At 40.3% G+C, this 23,028-nt stretch overlaps 1 protein-coding gene across 4 annotated transcripts in view; it reads right to left on the reverse strand.

Moving 5' to 3' along the window:
* LOC124070406 (alpha-1,6-mannosylglycoprotein 6-beta-N-acetylglucosaminyltransferase B-like) overlaps nt 1-23,028 on the reverse strand; it is a 100,391-nt gene that overhangs the window by 73,029 nt on the left and 4,334 nt on the right. For all 4 annotated transcript variants that reach the window (XM_046410306.1, XM_046410314.1, XM_046410323.1 and 1 more), the window contains one exon: nt 21,934-22,046. In XM_046410306.1, coding sequence (XP_046266262.1) covers nt 21,934-22,046 — 113 coding nt within the window. The remainder of the gene's footprint in view (nt 1-21,933; nt 22,047-23,028) is intronic.

Consider the following 23,028-nt stretch of genomic DNA (forward strand, 5'->3'; position numbering starts at 1 on the left):
GAGATATTCCATCGCAGTGAGTATAATTGAAATGTATGACCTCCAGCTGTGACTCTGAAAATGTAGCTCCAAACCTTGGTAAAATCACCATGGGTGCCGTCACTGAGTCCTTTCTGTTGTTTCCCATTATTCACTGGCAGTTCCTGGGTTTGTCTCAAGATGACAATATCACCAAAGTCTGTTTGGCTCCTCATGTTGAGGAGGAACTTAGAGGTCGTACAACATTAATGGCATGATAACCTCCAGCTGATGCACACACACATACACATACACACACACCTAAATATGACACATCTTTACCTATGCATGCTTCACCTACCCACTCTCTTCCTCACTTCTCCCCTTGCTTCATCTTCACCCTTCTTCCTAAACTTCTTCCTTCGCCTCCCTGATCCTTGTGCTTTTCTCTCGCCACCCTCTTCTTGCCCAATTCTAAATACTTCACCTAATTTTTCATCCTCCCCGTCCACTTCACCCTCTCTATCTTCTGCAGTAAAGTAAACAACACAATCACTAGTAAATCTCTTGTCTTCATTCCTCGGTGGGCAGACAGACAGACTTGCTACCACTCCAATCTCCAGTGCATCTCCCCTCCTCATTTCCACACCCACATTCAATTACTACAAATTACATGCAGTTTAATTATTATGGTGCAGGAGCTCTACTGTTCATTAGCTAAAGAACAGCAGGACTGAGAGCAGACAGCAAAGAGTGGGAAGGGCTTTCTTTTTTAATCAGCGCAATGGCAATGGAAGTATATGGTGGGAGTAGTGTTTTGGCAAATGAAAATGCAGCAAATGAAGCACAAAGGAAGTGAAATATGATGCAGGCAATAAAGTAAACAGAATAAATGGCAATCATCTCAAAGACAATTTAATAAGATGTAAGACTACATACAGTGAGAAGATCAATAAGCTATTTTGTACATTACAAAATAGAATAGAATAGAATAGAATAGAATCAGATGCTTGTGAAAAAAAACATGACTCACTCTTAATTCCCCCTCTTGAGTCAGTTTTTGAAATATTTATTGTTCATCTTGTTTGACATTTTCTCACCATTCATCCAGCAATGTCAGGGCAAATTGGATTTCATGAAGGCAGACGGGATAGATGAGGGGATATTAAAAGACACAAAGAAAAAGATAGCTACAATGCCTATTAATGCTGACAGTTTCTGTCACTTCTCTTTTCAAAACTTCTCTGTTTCAAAGGATGGGAGGACAGGATGAAGACAGAGTCAGAATATGGCTGTAATCTAGTGTTTTGTGCCTTTGCGGCTGAACCACAATTCAACCCTCATCCTCTTTCCCCTCCTTTCCCAAATTGTGTTTCACTTGTCGAGTCTCTGGAAGCATGAATCCTATTTGTGCTTTTCATTGGGAAGACATCACTTTCAAAATGGTGACATGATCCTTCTCAAATTTTTTTCAAAAACATTTTCACTTACTCTTCCTCTTATCTTTCGTTCTTCATTACTTTTTAATTTTCACTGTTTCCCTCTCTGTCATCCTGATTTATCATAGTTTATTTTACGACAATGACAGGATATGAAAAACACCCACACACAAAGCACTTGAGACAGACAAATAAAGAACAGTATTTGAACAGACAACAAATTTCATATGCACACAAGCAGACTGAAAGGCTAATCTGTTGACAAGTCCAGCATGTCTGCATGTGTGGGTGTGTTTGTTTCTTGATGGAACTGTGATGAAATGAGTTATTATGAAATGGGTTGTTTCAAAACCAAAATTTCAAATGGAATAGAAAGCAATGCAGTCCTGCAGCAAATAACATTATTCTTGTGAGAATTACACATGACCAATGCTATGTTTATCTGCTGAGCTGAATGATAACATTTACCAGTGCTGACCTCCCTTTGTTATTTCTAACACAAACACACACCATATATGAGAACATGCAAGCCATACTCGTCTTCATGCACCATCCTGACAAGCTTGACAGACACAAGCCATGGCCCTTATTACCATTTCTACTACCTCCCAAAGTCACTGTCTCTCAGAAAACATTTCTCTGTTGACTCTCACTGCTTCAGCACAGCTCAGGCAGACACACAGCCGCAGGGGCTCCTTTCACCAGAACCACGTCAGTGTGTGTTAGTGTGACAGAGCGTTGTGTTCTGCGCTGAGACTGGCAGAGATGGAGAGGTTGAGTTTAGAGCGTGTGTGCTTGAGTGTGTATGTGTTAGATAGAGGGTATACATGAATTTAGATGGGAAATATGTGTGACGTGACCTTTTCATGGTTGTGTGTGTCTGAGTGTGTGTTGTGTGTGCGCGCATGTGTGTGTGAGCAGAGATGTTTAATCTCACAGAGAAAAGAAATGAAAAATGGACAAATTTGTGTTGTTCTTTCAAAAATGTTGGTGTTTTAACTTTGACGTTAATGCACATGCTATCTTTAAGTGGGAAAAAAACTTGTAATTGCAATAACTCATGAACAATGGACTATGGAATAGACTAAATCTACCTCTCACCTTTTGCACTCTGAAAAATTGGTATATTCTGATACTGTTTTACTATTATTTATTTTCATACAAGTGCCCTTTAGTGTATTTTAATCTATTTTTATACCCAGTATTTCGTGTCATTGTGTGTTTTACTGTATTGAAGTATGCCGGACTTTCCCCTCGGGGATGAATATAGTCATCTATCTATCTAACCAAGAATAAATCAGCACTAATTCACACACCAGTTAGAATTGAACAAGAAGCAAAATGTCCTCCATTAACAAGTGAACATTTTTGCTTCACAATGTCTCAAAACTAGACCTTTGCAATATATTTGTTGTGTACTGTAAGAGGCGCCTTATGCTGCGATAACGGACCCTGCCACATTGCAAAAATGGTTCAAAAACGGTTTGAGGAACACAACAACAAGTTCAAGCTGTTGACTTGGCCTCCAAATTGTCCAGATCTCAATCCAATCTGGCATCTGTGTGATCTGCTGGAAAAACAAGGCAGATCCATTGAAGGCCCAACCTCACAATTTACAGGACTTAAAGGATGTGCTCCTGACGGCTTGGTGCCAGATACCACAGCATACCTTCAGAGGTCTAGTGGAGTCCACGCCTGAACAGGTCAAGGCTGTTTAAAGATGCATTACAAAAATGCTACATAGATCTGTTAACAGCAATACATCAGACTGCACAAGCAACGCAAAAGATGCCACTCCAAAACGAAACTTTCACAAGGTAGATTAGACTGCTTTGTTTTTGGCTGTCATTGAAGTCAATGACATGGTTCAGTATGTTTGTAAAAAAAAAAAAAAAAAAATCAAGAGTGTTCAAAAACCAAGTGATGCTCATGTTTTGGGTATGCCTAGCCTTCGTCTTTGCCTCTCCATTCATTACATCACCTGTAGACCTCCTGTCCATCAATATCATAATAAAACATGGTTGCACTACAGCCCTGAGGAAAAGACAAGTGAAAGGGGGAATGACAGCAGCAAAACCGCTTTAAGACAAGTGGATTTCAACCGTCATCCATTGATCTTTTGAGATCTAACAAGATACAGGCCAGAGGCCAGTGTCACATTATACAAAAAAAAAAAAAAAAAAAAGCATGCGACAACAAAAGACAGAAAATGTGAATTGGGACTTTGGTATTAATGGGAATTTCGCATGCCTAGCTTTCTTTTTGCTCATCCTCTTTCCTTCCACTTGCAACATATTTCATTGCACATAAACACTTGCTAGCTGCTTGTTTTCAGTTTTGCTCTCTAGAAATGTGCTGAGCTATGAGCAGGTAACTTCTGCTCCCAGGCTTTGTGATGACTAAGAGGACACTGATTCATTTTCAACTGCATCCTAAACCTTTTACTGTATTTGCAAACATTTTGGACTTCACATCTTGGCAACTGTTGTGTTAAAGTCGTAATATGCCGGAGGGTAAAGAAAAAAAAAAACCTGACTCCCTGACTCTCTCATCACTTTGTGTGTCTCAACCACAGTTACTTTAACAGCTATTAGGACTACGAGTACATTCACCCTCCTGAAATCAATTTGCATTCTGACCTGTCAATAATCTTTTTGTCCTTTGTCTCCATTGTCGTCCCTACCCCTCTCCTTCACGGTTTCTTTCTTCATACTTTCCCTACTTCTCTTACTCCCTGTTCCCATTAAATCTTATCCAGCAGTCTCTCCCTGCTCTTTCTCTCTCTGGACCTATAAGTGTTTGTCTCTATAATTCAGCTCTCAGCAGCAGATTAGCATCTGTCAAGGCTTTGCTCTGTGCTAAGAGCTTTGGCAGAAGCTCTTCTCTCTTTCTCTCTCTCCCTCCCTCTTTTTTATTTTTTTTTATTGCTCAGTGGCACACTTCAGCACCCTGGCACCTTCACTCATCCCGTTATTTACTCTGACTCACAGGTAATGAAGCAAAGGACTGGTGAAACCATGTGTGTGAGAGGAAAGACATACCACTCTTGGAGCCAGAATGGACATCTGGCCATGTGATACCGGGGGCTGAGTTGCAAACTAGGGATGTACAAATGTTTACAGTCGAAATGAACAGCTGGACGGGGGGGCAGTTTAGCTGCACAGTGTAAAAAGTGTTTATGTGACCGCTTCACAGCCAAAATAGAAAATAAACAAAGCGCTTCAGATTAGGGGTGTCAAATTTTCATCCCATATTAATGAATAATAATTAATAATTCACTCTGAAAACAGAAGTCTTGCAAAAATAATGGCAATCAACAACTATTCACGTAACTTGAGCGTATGCTGCTTCAAAAATACACCCAAAAAAACCCTGATGCATTTGGGACATGGTACATCTTGAGACAAGCATCAGTCAATTGTACTGCACAGATTATATTCTTATGCTTGCAGGCCATGTAAAATAAGATGCCAGGCCAGATTTGGCCTGCGGTCTCGACACATGGTTTGGAAGAACAGCACAGTTGTTGCCTCTAATTTGAGAAAACACTTTCCTAATGCATATATTTCAATTTTTTGGTGGTTCATATTGAGTTCAGTGTTTTTAGACTGGGGGAAAAATTCTACTACATCCCAGGAAATGTTTTGTGGCTTGTGTATATCTTGTTAGCGTCCAAGTAGCCACTGTACAGATAAAAAAAAAAAAAAGAAATAAACAACAGCATTTTGCTGAAAAAGCCATTAATGCCCTTTGAGCAAACTCTCAGTCGCTCATGGAATTTTAAAGCAGCACATGTTGTTTTTTTCCCTAAAGATGATGTAAATCAGAAAACAGAGCACACTGTTTAAATTTTCAGGAAACACATCTAGCAGCAGCTAGCTAATCCCAACACTGCATTAAATAATGAAAGACTTTTATTATGATTTTATGGATGACAAATACAACCCTCGTCTCTGTACTTTTTTCCACCTCATTATGACAACAAATGTGGACATCCCATCAAGGTTAGAAACTTTGTATGACTACATAAAAATTCTCTGAACATTGGTGTTTGTTTCTACAGTATATGTGCTATACATAATTGAGAACATTCAAATCAGTTGGGTACGGCACCATAGCTTAAGAATCCAATATGATGTTGAAGCTGTCATGATATTACGGAAGCAATTCAAAAACAAAACCAGTGAACAATCAAAGATGCACATATAAAACACTGCATAATCAATCACACAAACCAAACCAAGTAATATTTTTACCATTCACCTTGGAGGATGGACATGACGTCATGAATATTGCTAACGACTGGTATGAAACAGGGTCCCTTAACTGATGGCACTAAACACAATTAAACTAAGTATTTGGTTAGATTTGAAATCTGCAACTGAGTATAAGAAGAGAAGAAACCAAAGGTAAAGTGACGCAGGGACATCATGAAGCAGTAACTAGGCCAAAAGACAGAGGCCTAATAGGTTTGTGTTCAAGTGGACGAAGACGATAGTGACCTCTGTTTTCAATTGACACTCTGTTGTGTAATCTGCAGGAGGCTGCTGCGTCTGCCTGCTCTGTGTCTATCTCACACACCCAAACACTCTCACACGCACACACACACACACACACACACACACATCAACACATACATATACTAAAGCTCAGACTGATCTGTCTCCCTCCCAGCTTAATCTGACAGCCATGTCAGCTTTGATAAGCCTCTGCTTGCAGCTGAGGCTCTGCGGTCTCTGCCTAATTGCATTATCTTTCAGCTACCTGAGACAGTACTGTGTTTTATTCTGCTGATGCAGAGACATTAGTTATTGTGGAAGGAAATTCTGAACAAACAGGATGCTGTGTTGACAACACTGCTGGCCTCTTAATGGTGATGATGTGTAATGATTATAGCTGGCCCTGTAGAAACAATAGACACCACACTCGGCACAACACACAAATCAAAACACCACATATGCAAATAACATGCCATTTAAGTCCTACATAATGGATAATCAATTATTTATTCATTTCCCTGTGCAGAGGATGATGTTCTTTTGAAACACTGATGATAGTGACTAGACATGGCCAAGATTGTTCATGTTGTTCCTACGTATGTGAATGTCAACAAATATATAACTAGTTCTTTGACTGAGGCATACTGAATAAGACTGAGTGTACTTGTATGTTTTCCAATATATGCAATGGAAAGTTTGTTTCTCTAAAATTGTGATGCTGTATATGACATAAACACTGTGCAGTAGAGAAATGGATGAAGCTCAAATGTTTCAGAACAATATAAGTATCTTGTCACTGAATAAAGGCTACCTTTTCTTCCCACACCCTATCTTTGTGCAACCAATGATGATTATGTGGTCACTTTAACACGAACAACACAGCTTAAACTCAACAGATTTTGTCTGGTCATTGACAGCAGTGACACTGATAGGTCTGGTAATGGTTTTATGGTATCGATTTGTTCAGCTGCAGACAGCAGACATTTAGCTTAAATGTAGCGGCAGTGTTCCACTCTCGGCCAGTATTTTTTTTTACTTTATATGGACACAATGTAGATAACACACTTACTTTACATGCGTTTTGCTGTATATAAGATGCAAATTGAACATATATTATCTTGTCTTGTTTATATATTGTCTTATTGCTCGAAAGACATCACCAGCCCAAACAATTCCTTATGTGTACCAACATATTTGGCCAATAAAGCCTGATTCTGATTTTGATTCTGATAAGACCTAAGTGTGGAATAAGTGGACACTGCAGTTTGTGTGTTGTAGAAACCATGTTGAAACATAACAGCCACCTCACTACTTTGGCAAGACCTCCAGAGGAGAAAAATGTAACATGCCAGCATGAAGGCTCAGCAGATACAGAACCACATATACATCTATAATGTAAGAGCCACTTTGTAGACAGAGGACAGGGACTGTGTATTCTTACAGGAATAAAACAATGGACAAAGGGTGGGTTACACATAAACAGATCCATAATTTACATGAGCAAAACATGGGATCACAGAGAAAGAGACACTAACTGCTCTACAGCTGGGTGCATTTAAATGTGGATGTAAAATGCATTTAATTGCTGTGAACATTTTTTCACAATGTGAATGCAGCATGGATTTTATTTGCACAAAGCTGTGCTGAGGGGCTTTAGGCAATTTTCTCCCTCGACTTGCTAAACTGTCTGAGTTCAGCTGATTCGAAAGCTTGTGTGTATAGTTATAGCTATGTATGTGTGTGTGACAGTGAGAGGGAGTCAGGGTTGGTGCATATATGCTATATATATGTTTAGAAATGATAAGACCACTGGTTTGTGTGTTTATGTGTATTCCCAGATTCTCCTACCACAAGATGCCAAGTCGCACACATTTCATTGTTCTCAGACCGATAGGCTGGTGGGAGCCACAGAGAGTGACGCTGCCTTAAATGAGTCCATTAAGGAAATGAGAGGGAACAGTCAAAATGAACTAATCCAACTTGATAGAAAAATTTCAATCCAAACCAACTCATCCACATGTACACAGGGACACACACAACATGCATACGTACAATCTCACAAACATGTAGACACTCATACACATGCCATAGAGACTAGTATTAATTCAGTTCATTAATAGGCTAGAAGCCATAATTAGAAAACACAGAACATTGTATGTTTCACGCTTTGCCTCTGTGATACAACTTAACTTGTGCTTAACAGATTTAAACAACTTAAGCAACTGTACTCCACCACACTGACTGTAAGGTGAATGTTTCTAACAGCGAAAACTACACAAAGCTGTTCTCATTGAAACGGGATGCATTTCTCAGCAGACATTTCTACTGAATGTTACATGACAGAAACAAAGAATGAGAGATTTGGGAAAACCTTTTTGAAATAGCTTTTTCTGTCTCGCTTGGGCACGTCTTTTATTTGCTGAGAAATGGATGGGCCCTATCATCCAAGCTGACAGGTAAAGCCATTTAAACTTTCCCATGGAGAGGAAGTGCCCAAGGCTTGGCAGTACAACACGCACACGTGCGCGCACACACACACACACACACTAACAGATCAGCTCAGTAAGCTGCTAAACAGATGCTTGAGGGGGAGAAAGCTGTCAGTAAGCAGCATGTATGGTGGGGTAGAACATCATAGAGCTTGTTACTATTCAATATACAGCCATGGCGAAAGATGAAATGTTTTTCTTTATGCATAATATTTACATATATTCTATAGAGATCTATAAACACATTAATTAATCTGCCTCACAATCAACAATATCCAGTGCCTTAGTGTCAACAAGATAGTACACATTCATAAAAATGTATGGCTGAGCATAACTGTAAGATCCTGAGTTATGCTTTTTTCCATACACAGTTTTAATAGATTTACACCCTTATAACACTATCTACAATGAAGATGTCCCACAACAATTTGGAATAAGTAGCCAGTGATTTGATATACAGTATTTAAATTAATTCTTGGGTCTTTAACATACCACAGACGAAGAATTGAGAATATGCAAACATAATAATTAAACTGCAAAATCAAGACTCTTCTCCTCTTTCAATCAACATGTGTCAAAGACATCGTCTAAACAACAACACCTCACAGAGATAAAAACAGATATCAGTTAATGGATGCCGAAGCTGATAGGGCAGCCATTAGGTAGAGCAAGTGTGGGTGTTTGTGTGGTACAAGACCAGCGGCAAACATCAACAGCTTCATGACATATCACGCACTGCGGACAGATGTGCACCATAACAGCTAATATCAATACTGTCAGTGTGACTGCTGCTGCCACATCTATATTGGAAAAGTGTGTGTGTGTGTGTGTGTGTTCATGTGACAGAGAGAGAGAAAAGTAAAAAAGAAAAAAAGAGAGATGCAGGGAGGTTGATCGTAATTTCAACTGACTGTGTGACGAGTGCACGAAGACAGTGCTCATGCATTTGTCTTTTCAGCCCACTTGCATCTTAATTTAGCTTTGCGCGAGTGTGTATCCCCGGTGTTATAATGAAAACATCTCAGCTGCCCTCGACTGAGCTTTCTCCTCCTCTCTTAAACTCTCAGCAATCACTCTGTTACTTTCAGCTCAGTTTTACAGCCCAGCCCAGACACAGCTCATCTCCCCAGGTGCTCACACTCACTCACTCACTCACACACACAAACACACACACACACACACAAAGTCCACGTTTCTAGTGCCTGAAGAGAATCACTAGAGTTCCCATTAATTTGTCTTCCCTCTTTCAGGTCTTTTATTTTTGTGTGGTGAAATCACTTCTCTCATTTTCTGCTGTTACCTGTCAGGAAGAGCTGTTTTTTGTGTTCATCTTGCAGGAGTGGAGCGGTGACAAGCTGTGCAGTATCAGACAAAAGATTTAAGAGACTGTTTGTGGGTGCAGCTTGAGAGAGTGTATGCATCAAGGAGTGTTACAGTCAAGTCAGCCAGTCACTTGATATATATATACATACACATGCATACATACATATATACATATATATATATACATACATGTACATGTATATCCTGCATTAATAATGTAAGCATTCTGTGGGAGTCTTGCACTCTATCTGATGATTCTGTCCATTGAGCGCAACAGCTTGCAGAGACAGTTGTACTTGATGACAGCACATCTGTCTCTAACTTTCTGTAGCCTGGTTCATTTTGCCCATTTCATTTTCCCGTGACATGACATTAGCCAGTGGTTAGTCGGGGTAAGCACCGTCACCTCACAGCATGAGGGTTCCAAGTTCAAATCCCAGTCTGGGCCCTTCTGTGTGTGGAGTTTACATGTTCTTCCTGTGCCTGCGTGGGTTTTTTTCCCGGGTACACCAGCTTCCTCTCACAATCTCAAAAATTAATTGGCTACTTTGCATTGCCGCTTGGTGTGAGTGTGTGTGTGTGATTGTCTATCATTGTGTCAGCCCTGCTATTGACTGGTGACCAGTCCAGGCTGTACCCCACCTCTCGCCTTTCGTCAGCTGGGATAGGCTCCAGCCCACCCGTGACCATGCATGGATAGAGTGGGTATTCAAAACGGATGGATGGATGACATTAGCAAGGAGCAGCCACCCATCCTGAATCTTTCCTTTCCTCTTGGGGAAGTTGGGCTGGTCTGGGTGAATGGTGGAAAGGTGCCATGGACAAAGATCGTCCCAAAAAAGTCTGCTGCTCTTAACATGAACACTGCCAGTCAGTGGATTCTTAAAGAACCGTTGCACTGATTGTGTCCCTATGGGTCAAACTTCCACATGAAAGTATTCCACTGCTGACAAACCCTACATGTACCGCCTTTGAACTAAAAGTCAGAGCTAAAGACAAAAATAAATAAATAAATAAATAAAAAACAAGAAGGGCAGAAATACAGACATATAGACAAGATAAAAAGCCATGTGAGCTGTGTATCAATGCAGCAACCAGTGCAAATCAAACAGGAGTGAACTGTACTGTGAAACAAACAAGAGTTAACTCATATTAGAGCTACCTCTTATCCTTTGTTTTCTCCTCATCTGTCTGTCTATACCGCTTCTCTGCTGCCCTAAGAGACGTGTCACTCCCTGCTTGCAGCGTTTCCTGAAATAGCACCAGTGCCCTCATAGCGTTGTGCTGCTACATAGCCAACAAAGTACTTCAGATACAGTACATACAGTTCATGGGATTTCTTGCACCACACTAATCTAAAATCAGTGTTGGTAACATTATTTATTTACGATAGCTAAAACGTGCATTTCTCAGCATCTCCTGTAAAGCTCTTTCTTCTTGTGACTACTATTCCAACAACTTACCATAATACCTGTCAAACAACTATAAGAATGTATTGCTACTAATGCTAGAAAAAACTTTAAACTTTCAAACACTCCTTCATTCCACCTTGTGGGCTTAACCTTAACTATATTTTTGCTAAGAGAACAGTAATTCCTTTTTTGTTTATTGCAAGAAGGCAATCTTCTTTTGCAGGTTATAGTTTCCAATAGATGATACAATAAAGACAGACCCTGAACACAGAGCAAGGTGCACTGTGAAGATCCAAATGGCTTTCCAGTGTCATGCCGATAGTCTCAATTATTTACAGTTTACATTCTAAGATTCATAGGCAAAAAATAGTGTTAAAATGCTTGATTGTGGTCACTAGTGTCGTATCTTGCAAGTGTCTTTGCATATATATCAGTCTGTCAGACCATTTCAAAGAAGGACATGTTACATTTTTCAGAAAAAGAGGCAGGGTCTCCTGCATGAATAAAAAAGAAAACTGGCTTTGTGTTATTGTCTCCAGCTGATGGTTGCCTGCTAACCATCTGGAGCTGAACTTCATTATTTAGATACAAATCTGTCATATTGAAAATAGTAAAACCTTTATTTCCTCATCTTTTCATCACCCTTCCACTACACACTTTTTGTCAAATAAAAGAAGTCCCCTTCATTGCAGCAATCATTGCAGTCACTTTTCAAACAAAGGCAGAAGTGTTTTTTTTGTTTGTTTTTGTTTTAAGCTGTGTAAGAACTGTCCACCTGCATTCAACACAGGCATGCATGAGAGAGAAGCAAAAAGGGGGAGCAGAGGAATATGCAGAAGTGATCTGAAGAAACAAAGAAAAAGCTACAACTACCCTGCAATTATGCAGTCTCCCACCAGGCACTTAATATATTCATCTCTGAGGGAAATGAGAGAATGAAAAGCAGGAGGAGAAGGAGAGAGAAGTGGGAAAAGAGGTGGCTCAAGGAAAGAAATAATCTCAACTCATGCTTGGTATGCTTTTGTGACGTTCTCAGCTCGCACTGGTAAGGTAACCAGACAAACGCAGATGTCTTTTTTGTCAATACAGATAAAATACAGTCTGTAGTCTTTCCAGAACTGTCAGGCAACAGAGGCCATGGCTTCCTAAACACCATTTGTGTATATCTTCAGACAGGAAACATAAGCATGCTCAGGTATGACACTATCACGGTCTGAGAAAATAACCAGCTTATGGCAGAGAAAACGATGAGCTAGCGACCTGTAGACAAAGCCTGATACAGGCTGGGTAACTGAGACAGCATATTGCTGCAGAGTAACCTTCCCAGAGACATAACCATAATATAATGTGCTGTGGAGAAATTTCTCAATTACAGGCGGGTAATAGCACTTAGGTCAGAACAATGGCCCTCTCTACTTGAAAATTGGATAGGCTTTCTCATTAATATGTATTGTGTTAGGACTGGGCTTAGGAGGGAATGACACGCTGAATGGTCTTAGGTTTTTACAGAGTGGAAACAAAGTTGGGAAGGAGGGTTATAAATGTGCATAGTACAGGTGTGTAAAATAGATGTAGCCCAAGTATAAACCCAAAGAAATAAAGCAACTGAGAAAAAGTGAGTGGTTTTAAGTACATGATATTGTCACAACAAACAATGTCAATTGTACACACTTTGACAAAGGGACATAGTTTAGATGCTGGTGAGTGTACAAAATGCAAAGGGAAAACAGAGCATAGCTTTACTTTAGGCACAAAACTCAACTGGCACTTCGTCCAATCACATTCATTCAGCTGTGGCAATTACACACTGATACCTGTCACTGTTACATTACTAGGGCGGCACAGTGGTGCAGTGGTTAGCACTGTCGCCTCATAGCAAGAGGGTTCCAGGTTCGAATCCCGGTCTGGGCCCTTCTATGTGGAGTTTGCATGTTCTCCCTGTGCCTGCGTGGGTTTTCTCCGGGTACTCCGGCTCCCTCCCACAATACCAAAAACATGCACATTAGGTTAATTGGCTACTCTAAATTGCCCCTAGGTGTGAGTGTGAGAGTGTGTGGTTGTTTGTCTTTGTGTGTTGGCCCTGTGATTGACTGGCGACCAGTCCAGGGTGTACCCTGCCTCTCGCCCGTAGTCAGCTGGGATAGGCTCCAGCTCCCCCGCGACCCTGACGGATAAGCGGTATAGAAAATGGATGGATGGATGTTACATTACTACTACTGTACCTTCATGTCAGCACCATTTCCTGCTGCAGCCCCCTCCCCCACCTCCTCAGCAAAGCTAGGTTTTTAGTATCGTTGCTTTAACTAACAGTTAATGTTTATTTATGTGTTTGTTATGGGGAAATAGTTCTTCCAGCAGAATTGCCATAGCTGCACTGAGTCTTTAAGAGCTCCCTTCAAAGAGCAGAGCCTTCTCTGCAATAGCTAACTGTGTAACTATATGTTACACATAGTCAGCTCCTTGACACAAGTGTCAATCAACATTTCATGGTGTACTGAAAGAGCACCCTTGCTCCCTCTTCAGCAAGTATAGTAATTCATCACCTTCAAACCTAAAAGCTATTAAGTGCAAAACACAATCTTCCATTTCTCCCCACTGTGCAGCTCTATTAGAGCACTTGTGGTTGTGTTCCACTCTCAAAGCAACACTGAAGATGTGGCAGTGAATATTAGTGACTGTCCAGTCTCCAGTTTTCTATCTATTTAGTATTTGTTTACCAGTGAGGAGATTTAAACATGAAGAATATGAATCTTAACTTCTCCACTGGAGGACTACATCATCAGAGAGATTACCATTACAGATTGTATGTGTACTGACCCTCAGACAAGCTTTTGTACTCCAAAAGGTACAATTCTGTGCTACATTATCCTGAGAGTACTTCAAATGACTTTCATGACTAAAAATGCTGCCTAACATGATTCACCAGCTTCCTTTAACCATCTGCACTTTTAGCACTGGAACTAATTGCTACACAACCATTACATCCTTACACAACCTTAACCTCAACCTAATCTAAATCTCATGGGATAGTTTTTCCGACTTAACTTATGAATGTCTTTGGGTGCAATTTGATTAAATGATACTTCACTTTGCTTGACTGAGTTTATGGATGGGGATCAAGACGCAGCTCTTCTCTAAAGAGAAATAGATCAATCGATCTTCTCCAAACACAGACATGCTGGCAAAGTACACACAGGTGCATGATTCTGATCTAAAGCTAGGTAAGCTAACATACCATCAGTCCTTCATTCATACCACACATAGACCTAAAAATGTATCCTTGAGTTTCATCTTGTTGCTGTACTAATGTTTTATTTTAAAATATTTAATCTTTTGTCTGAGCTATGGAACCTATAAGGCAAGCTGGAGTTTCCAGAGGGAAGATATACCTGAACTTTTTATTACATATTTCACACCTAAAATCAGTTTGTGCCCCCATGTACTATAATATACTTTTTAACAACTAAACTATAATAAGACTCTGGTAAAAGTGAAAATTGAAATAATTTGGAAAAATTTCCTGGTATTCTATCTTTTCATATCTGTGAGGACAGAAACACACAAACGCACGTACTCAACCAGACAGGGAGAAATACAGACAGACACACATTCATTCACTCTCAAAACATTTTATATTTTTGGCACTGAGTTGACAGTGTTATCCAGAGAGAGTCATAAAACACACACACACACACACACACACACGCACAGAGTCCATTCAGACTCCCCAGGCTACGAGTGCACTGATAAAGTGTACTCCCTGAGTGACTCCCCTGCTGCACCTAACACCAGCAACATGCAGAAGATTGTCATGCCAGATTTGTTCGACATGAAGCGATGGGAAGGAAACAACTGCAGGGAATGTGTGATAGAGATGAACAGCCAATGTAAAAAAAAAAAAAAAAAAAAAAGAAACATGAAAGGGGACCTCAGAGCAGGGGGTGTTTGATGTGCAGTAGCCGCTACAGAATACTGATGTACTGAAACATATGTATGCTGAATCATGCACATGATAACTAACAAAGAAATGTACATGCATGTAAGCTGCTAGTTTCATGAGTGTAAACTTCTATGCTGAGGTCCTTTTAGGACACAAGTAAAAATGTCTTTTGGGAATGTGACACACTGGCATGAGTCTTTTTGTGATTGATGCCATGGAAACTTTCAGAAGGACATCACAGAATCCAGTTTAATGCGAGTCGAACAACCATTAGTTTCAGCTCCCGCTTGGATCTAAGCATGGCACCAATTCCAAACGCAGTGTTCTCCTCGTGGCGATTATAGGTCTTCCATTTTATAAATTACAGTCTTCAGTTGACAGCATTCTCAAGCAGTTAACCATTAAACACACAGAGATGAGAGAACTGTAAAATTTTACACTGAACAAGATATTTAAAATTATATTCTTTCTCCCAGCAGGGACCCAGCTAGACAGAGAAAGCCTTGAGTCTTTCAGCTAGAACAAACAGGGTGCAGGGACTGTCATGGGTCCTTGTTAATGTAATAAACTGCAGAGTATGAACATGCTCCATAGGGAGGGCCTTTGATCAAGCTAACATCTCCCTAATGTCTGATGTAGAGAAAAAAAATCTGCGTATGTACCTTTTTATCCCTCTGTTTCATCTCACTCTTTTGTGAGCAATGCAATCTCTAGAAATTCCATTCACTTGCTTAATCACAGATAAACACTAAAAAAACAAATACAAATACAATCTCTATTCTTCTTCCTTTCCTTCCTTCCTTTCTCCTCCTCTACTTTCTCATATTCACCATTGAGCCCCCACCTTTCCATCTCCGGCTCACAGCTCTTGATGAGTTTGTGAGTCACTGAGGAGAGACGGGATTTCAGAGAAAACCCAGCACTCTGAACCTCTAGTGGAAGCTGATAATCCACAGAGAGGAGACGTGGCGACGAAATTCAGCTAATACCCAAACAATTGCTATCAGTGCAACCCCCGCCAAGGTGACAAAGCCCTACATAAATTTGGCTGTTATTGTGTTCAACAGGAAGCTAATATCGCTGGAAAAATGACAACGACACAATGCAGGATGAAAGCCTGTGAATTTGATTGCTATACAGACAAGCGACTTGTCTACTTGTGTTCCTGAGGGTCTCGTTGTCAACACATCATGGATTAGCATAGAATGACAGCTTCTGAATCGGTCATCCTCAGCTCAGTATGTTGAAATCTGTTAGACAATGGTATATAAACACGGTGATACATGTAGATTTTGAGGGAGGGGAAATGAACTGACTAAGCAATTGCTGTGAGCTATTATTGTGGATTATATTAGAATCAGATCTGTTACGGATATGTTGGCTGTAAGGATTTAAATCAACTGTCTTCTTGAGATCATAAAGTCATCTGTTTATGAAAAGCTCAAAATCCCTGAATTCAGCCATCAATACTGAGGAAACACTGATCTTTTTAAGACAGGCATCTTTCTCATTACTGTGATGAAGTATTTCAGTTTAAAGGACATGTGCAAGAGAGAGCCACACTTATGTGTATTTTGATATCAGACTGGTTACAGTTACTGTACACAGAACTGCACTGACCAGCTTTAGCCAACGATAACATTAGCAACACAAACTGCTTTACAGCCCCGAATCTTACAGGTTTCATGATTAGCAGTCCTAATTTTCATCAGCTGGGTACTTAGAAAGTCTCTACAAAACAAAATCCCTATATCCTATTACCACACTTGGTTCAGTGCCATGCAGCCATCTGTAGGGTAGGTGGACAAACTTTATAAATGGACTTGTGTGCTGCAGTTAAATTTCTAAAGGTATTCAGTGTATGTTTAATCTGCATGGTGGAAGATAAATAGGTCTCTCTGCATGGCTGAAGATGGTAAAAATCTAAAACTAAAGCAACAAACAAATGTATACACAAGCCTGTAAGATCTAAGTACAGATAAATCTTGAGTGTGTGTGTTAAGCATTTCTTACATTAGGGCATGTACGAGACCCATGACAGTAACTTTTTAACTTTTAACCTGAGGTGCTGTTGATAACAGAAATACACATGCTGAAAAGATAATAGATCACCTATGTCTAGCATCCAGGCTAGAGTTTCCGTTATACAGCGATAACTGCTAATCTATTTTCATTTTCCATGAACAGACATTCATCTTTCTTGCTATGAGTCAAGTATTTTGTGACTACACATTACTATTATTTATTTGTAGGCCTGCTTATATAGTGTTTATGTATGGAAGACATAAATTACAACATTATGAGTATGTTTCCTAATTGACTGATAATTAGTAATTTTCAGACTTTAAACACACTGAGACACAGGCAGTGTAAATATGTATGTGATACATTGTTTGTCAATAAACCCTGTGTTACCTGAACATTTTCATTCCTAAAATTCTTGAACCTAAAATATGTCATATATATATATACATATAATATATGTATGTATGATCTTAAATTTTGTCACTAAGGAGCACATGCACTCCTTGGGGAAAAGGGTAGCATTGCGTCCTGAACAATTAACTATCTCTCTCCATTAACTTTGATCTAATTTTGAGATATCATTATGTTTATTTACCTTAAACTGCCAGAATACCTTACTGTACATTAGCCATAAGGGCAGGCAGCAAAGGTGTTGGTGCTGCCCCAAACTGAACTTGTCAGTCACCAGAGACTCTGGCTAACATTATTTCCCTCCAGTCTCTTCTTTTCCCCCTTCTCCTTTCATGAAGTACATTTCCCCTCCAGTCAGCAGTCAACAGGGATGAAGAGAGACTAATTACAGTACACTACACAGCAGCCTGCTGCTGCAGACAGGTTGAGAGGACTGAGCTCGCACTGTCTAGGCCCGTAGCTGAGTCTCATTCCCAGGTCGTCAAATAACGATAGCTTGGGTGGGGGATGTCTGGAACCAGAGGTCTTCATGAACTTTTTTTTTTTAAACACAGCAAATATTGAATTGGAATTTCACTCATTTGTCCAGAGCACTGGAATCCTGTGGGATAGGCAGACTGGCATGGACAGAAATTGTGATTCATGCACCATTAGCCATGGATGTGTCACATTCATGTTTGCAGGCAGGTGAAATACAGACTCTGGATTGGTATGTGCTCCAGTGAGGAGGTGCATTTGATCATTTAATCAAGCAGCCTTAACAGGAAGCATAGCATGTCGTATAGGTGACCGATGGGGTCTGCTTTGGTTGTTTGATAGACTGATGAAGTGCAGCCCACCAGAGTAAAGTGGGAGCAGGTAAAACCCTGCCTATCTAAGAGCCCTTAAGTGGGACTAAATTATATATCAGTCAGACTTTTAGATTAGTCATAGAAAATGAGAGCCTTACAATTTTCCTTTCATATCAAGCAGTGAAAAGGTTTTTGCATGACACGTTTAGTAAATTTATCATTAATGTTGTGCATCCTGCAGTGTAACTATTGCACATGCGCACATCACACAGTCCCAAAACAGCCCACTTTCTTTTTTTTCCCATTCGTGATTCTCTTTGCACAAAACCATCTTTGGGTAAATATTAATTATACAGAGACAGGCATGCAGAATGTGAGAGAGAGCGAGAACATAAACAGCCATGAATGCGTTGTTTCCCTAACTCACAGAGTTAACGTTAATTTACTATAATTAATTTGCCAGCGGCAGTTGTCATTATAGGTGATGAAATCATCAATCACCAGCTTAAACTTTAGCTTGATTACGTGAATTTTAATTAAAATCGTGGGTCTTGGATTTAAAAATTGCACTCTTTCAAATACAGTCTGAATGCAGAACGATTTCTCATTCACCCCTATGCTGCTCACAAACCCCAGATTTCTTGGCAGCTGTCAAATGATCACAAACATGGTTATGATAAAACCTAATTCTGCCTGTGGAAAAAATTTTCAAAAATCACTGTTTATTAGCAAAATGAAATGTCTTCAGGCCAAATATAAACTGATAAAGCCACTCCAGAATAAAGGAGCTGTGCTTTGCTTGTCTGTGTGAAAAGACCGAAACCTGAAAATTTGGAAAAAAGTTTTGATTTGGCAATTTTACACATTTTCACATGAAGGCCTGCCAGAAGTGACATGTCCTTAATGAAACACAGGAGTGGAACGGTGTGTGTGCGTGTGTGTGTGTGTGTCAGAGTGTGTGTTGCTCTGCAGGTGGTGAGTGGAGGCTTAATGAAAGGGCCAGTTGTTTTTGCAGGGCTGATTTGCAGAGAGCAGATGGATCAGTCTCTCAGTCTCTCTGGTCTCAATCTTGTCCCACATCGCTGCTGTTGCCCCATTTAACAGCCGATTTTCTGCCAGCTCATCACAAACACACATAAACACATACGCACACACACAGTTGAAGCGAAAAGGCAGCAGAAATAGTGTAAGCTAGTAGACTACAGAGACACACATAAAGGGAGGAAAGAGGGATGAAATAGTGGGGCATACACACAAATAAATGTACCCATGCAGGCTGTAGATGATATGAGATATGGACATTTTTTATGCATGGACAAGAACAAAGCTCTTTACACACATAGATACAGAGGAACACACCATTCAAAAACACACAGAAAGTAGACTCCTAGGGGAAAGCACGGTTGGACACTATACAGTTTTTAATGAGCTTGCTCCAGATGTCTTCCCAGGCAGCAGCACATGAGTATTTGATTAATCAAGCACATTTTAGTAAGAAACACCGACACATACATATTAATTCCAATTCATCACATAATCTCAGTTTATCACAAACACAGTAATCCCAAATGACCCCCCCCAAATGTCCCATTATCTGTTACTCACACATAGACACACAAACAGTTTTCAATATGCTTCTGCGATCTACACATTCAGTTAAGTTCACCATTTTCTATTTCCTTGGTTCATCTTTCTCTCTGACAGATTACAGCATATAGCACAAACTCATCAACACCTAACTTATCCTCGAAATAGCGTTTGTGCTGTCTTTCAGTTGCTCTCACACCCACGTGAACTGACACATGGCATGCTTCAACCACTGCTGCGCTCACACACATGCTACACACATGTGGAGGCGGCCCAAAAAACACAGGATTACTTATTATAACTCCAGCAGTAGCGAGAAGTGGCTGGCCTCCACAAAATGACCTCTGACTTTCAATCTTTGCACCTTGTACAGAAGGGGATTATAATAGTGTTCCTTTTTCCCTGCCTTGCTACTGGCAGTCAACCTTCACTCCGGGTCATGCGATATCACCGGTCAGCCAGTGTGTTAATGACATTTCACTGGTGAGATATGGCTTTGCTGAATGCAGGCTTCAGTGTGAATGTAATATGAGCACAGCAGCCAATGTGCAGTGAGAGGTGATATGGTTGTTAGGATCATTTTTATTGTATTTGACTGTGGACAAGATGCTGATAAGTATCTTGGCATTACTGTATAGCCTGATGTTTCACTTCTGGGTAATTCAAATATATGTTGCTCTCCCAGTTTCACTTTGACTGTAAAATCACAATTCTAACCCCACTTGCTCTCTTCCTCTGCTCGAACAAATCTAAGCATATTTCCAGGCTGTTTAGTGCTAAATGAAGTCATTATAGCTTAAACTGAGAAGCAAGACCACGTTTCGCCAAAATTCAATTTCCTGCTCCTACCTATACAAGCATAACCTGTTCCACATTCGCTTTCATGGAGACGCAAAGAGTTAAAGCAAGGATGGAGATATATCCCCACCCTGATTCTTCTCCCTGTTCTTTGATGCCTCCAGGCCTATTATCGATTGTTCAACCCTGCACTATCCCTCTGTACCCAATCGTCATTCAGCCCCTCATGACCCTATCTATCATTCCAGTAATTGCTGTGGTTTTGTTGTTTTGCCTGTGACTAATGTTAACATTGTGTACTCAACTCAACCACTGACTCAAGACAATCGCAGGAGATGATGTAATCATACCATAATTTCCACTTGTGGTTACAGCAAAAGTGATATAGGCTTGCATTAATGGATGTCCATATTGTGGGGAGTCTCAGAAAGAAAAGTGAGAGGGTTGAGAGCAGTGAAAAGCATTTTAGGTTGGTCTGCTTATCGTTCCTCAAAAGTCATCAAAGATAGAGCAAGAGAAAGCAGCAGTGATTTCTACTGTCAGTCCGTCAACATTAAGTGAATTAATTCGACTATAAATTATGCATAACTGTAAAGTGCTATCAGCTGGGTAAATAACATTTCACCAAAGATATGCTGTATATTCACGTGTATCTTCATGTATCTCTCACACACAGCCTCAGCATATACTGTCTGTGGCAAAGAGAGAAGAAGGCTGCCCATCAGTGCAGACTCTCTGAAAGCCACGGGGCTGAATTACACAGATATAATATTAGCCACCCACCCTGCTGTTACTGCCTTGGATCAGACCAATAACTTCCAAGCTACAGACTGGCCCATCTCGCTCACATCTCATCCACTATATCAATCTTCTTTTACAAACATGTTGATTTATCTCTCACCACTTGACCACAAATAAAGAAAAAGCAGCTTTTCTCTTTAAGGTTGTATATCTGGTTACTGCAATGTAGTTTATATTTACTTTTATTATTATTATTATTTTATTTTTTTTGCCTCATGTTAACATTATATGCCTTTTCATGTTGTGTCCAGTGACAGGTGGAGCAGCTTTGACAAAGTGGCACATGGCAGTGAAGCACCAGCAGGACCATGGAGAGTTATAGCACAGCAATATGCAGTGACATTACAGCATTTCAACCCAGTGAAGGAACTGTTTACACACAAACACGTACACATGCACATGCACCCTCACTCTCTCACACACACACACACACACACACACACACGGAACATGTCAGTACCTTCTGTGCGGACGGTGAAGGGGGAGTCCCCCAGTCTCTTGGCTGAGAACTGCCCCCCCAGAGAGGTCATTAGAAAGCACAGGCTGAAGAAGCCTATTCCCACCACGAATATCCTGCAACACAAGGGGGAGGAAATACAGAAGAGATGAAAAGGGAGTCGAGATAGATAGACATATTTATAGGGAAGGCCACGTAAATAGATGTTTTGAGGAGAGAGAAACAGGTGGATAGCGAGATAGCTGCAGGCAGAAAAGGGAGTAGATGAAGACTGAGAGGCTTGAATAACAAGAGGGTAGGCAGATGAACAGTCATGGAGGATAGGTTTGCATGACAGAATGATGGACAACAATTAAAAAAAAGCAGGACAAGAGAAGATAGAGGAAAAAGTGGAGAGCAGAAAAGAAGGGGGCAAGAAAAACGAGGGGACAGTCACAAAACAGCAGGCAGCACTTCCAGGAGGCAGAGAATAAAGAGAGCAATGATCACATGTAGAGGAGCAGAAACTTGAAACCAAAGGGCAAACGTTTACAGTGTTCTGATGTTATTGCCTGGCATACATCTACAACAACTGACAAAATAAGAGTGAACAGTTTGTCCCTAAGTGCAGGCAAAATGGAAGTGATTATTTGTAATATGTAATATCAGGGGTCCGCAGAGGGGGAAGGGAAGAAAAAGAAAGAAGAGAAACAGAAAACACTAAGGATTTTAAAGTGAGAATGAGAGTGTGCGGTTAGCTAAAATTCCAAATGAAGTCTCTGAGCACACAACCTGGTTTCACTCACGCCTCTGTCTGAAGTACGCAAAATTAAGCCAACAATTTACTCTAGGCTAGTTCTCGCTGTTTGCTGCTTTGTTATAGGTATATAAAATGTTCTGGTGGGCGACAGACAAAACATTGTTGGAATAGTTTCTCCTGTCCACTAAGGTTTCAGCAGAATGCCAAAACAGTAGATTATGTTTATGACCAGTAGGAACAAGGGGACTGATTACCAATCACTCTTAAGAGACTGTTTTACTGTTTTATCATAGGCTCAAAGAAATGTGGATTTATCCTTGTGCTTGTATTTTGAAATCCATCAGGTTGTGGGCTTCAAT

The sequence above is a fragment of the Scatophagus argus genome, chromosome 2, assembly GCF_020382885.2.
Source record: "Scatophagus argus isolate fScaArg1 chromosome 2, fScaArg1.pri, whole genome shotgun sequence".
Classification (NCBI taxonomy): Eukaryota; Metazoa; Chordata; class Actinopteri; family Scatophagidae; genus Scatophagus; species Scatophagus argus.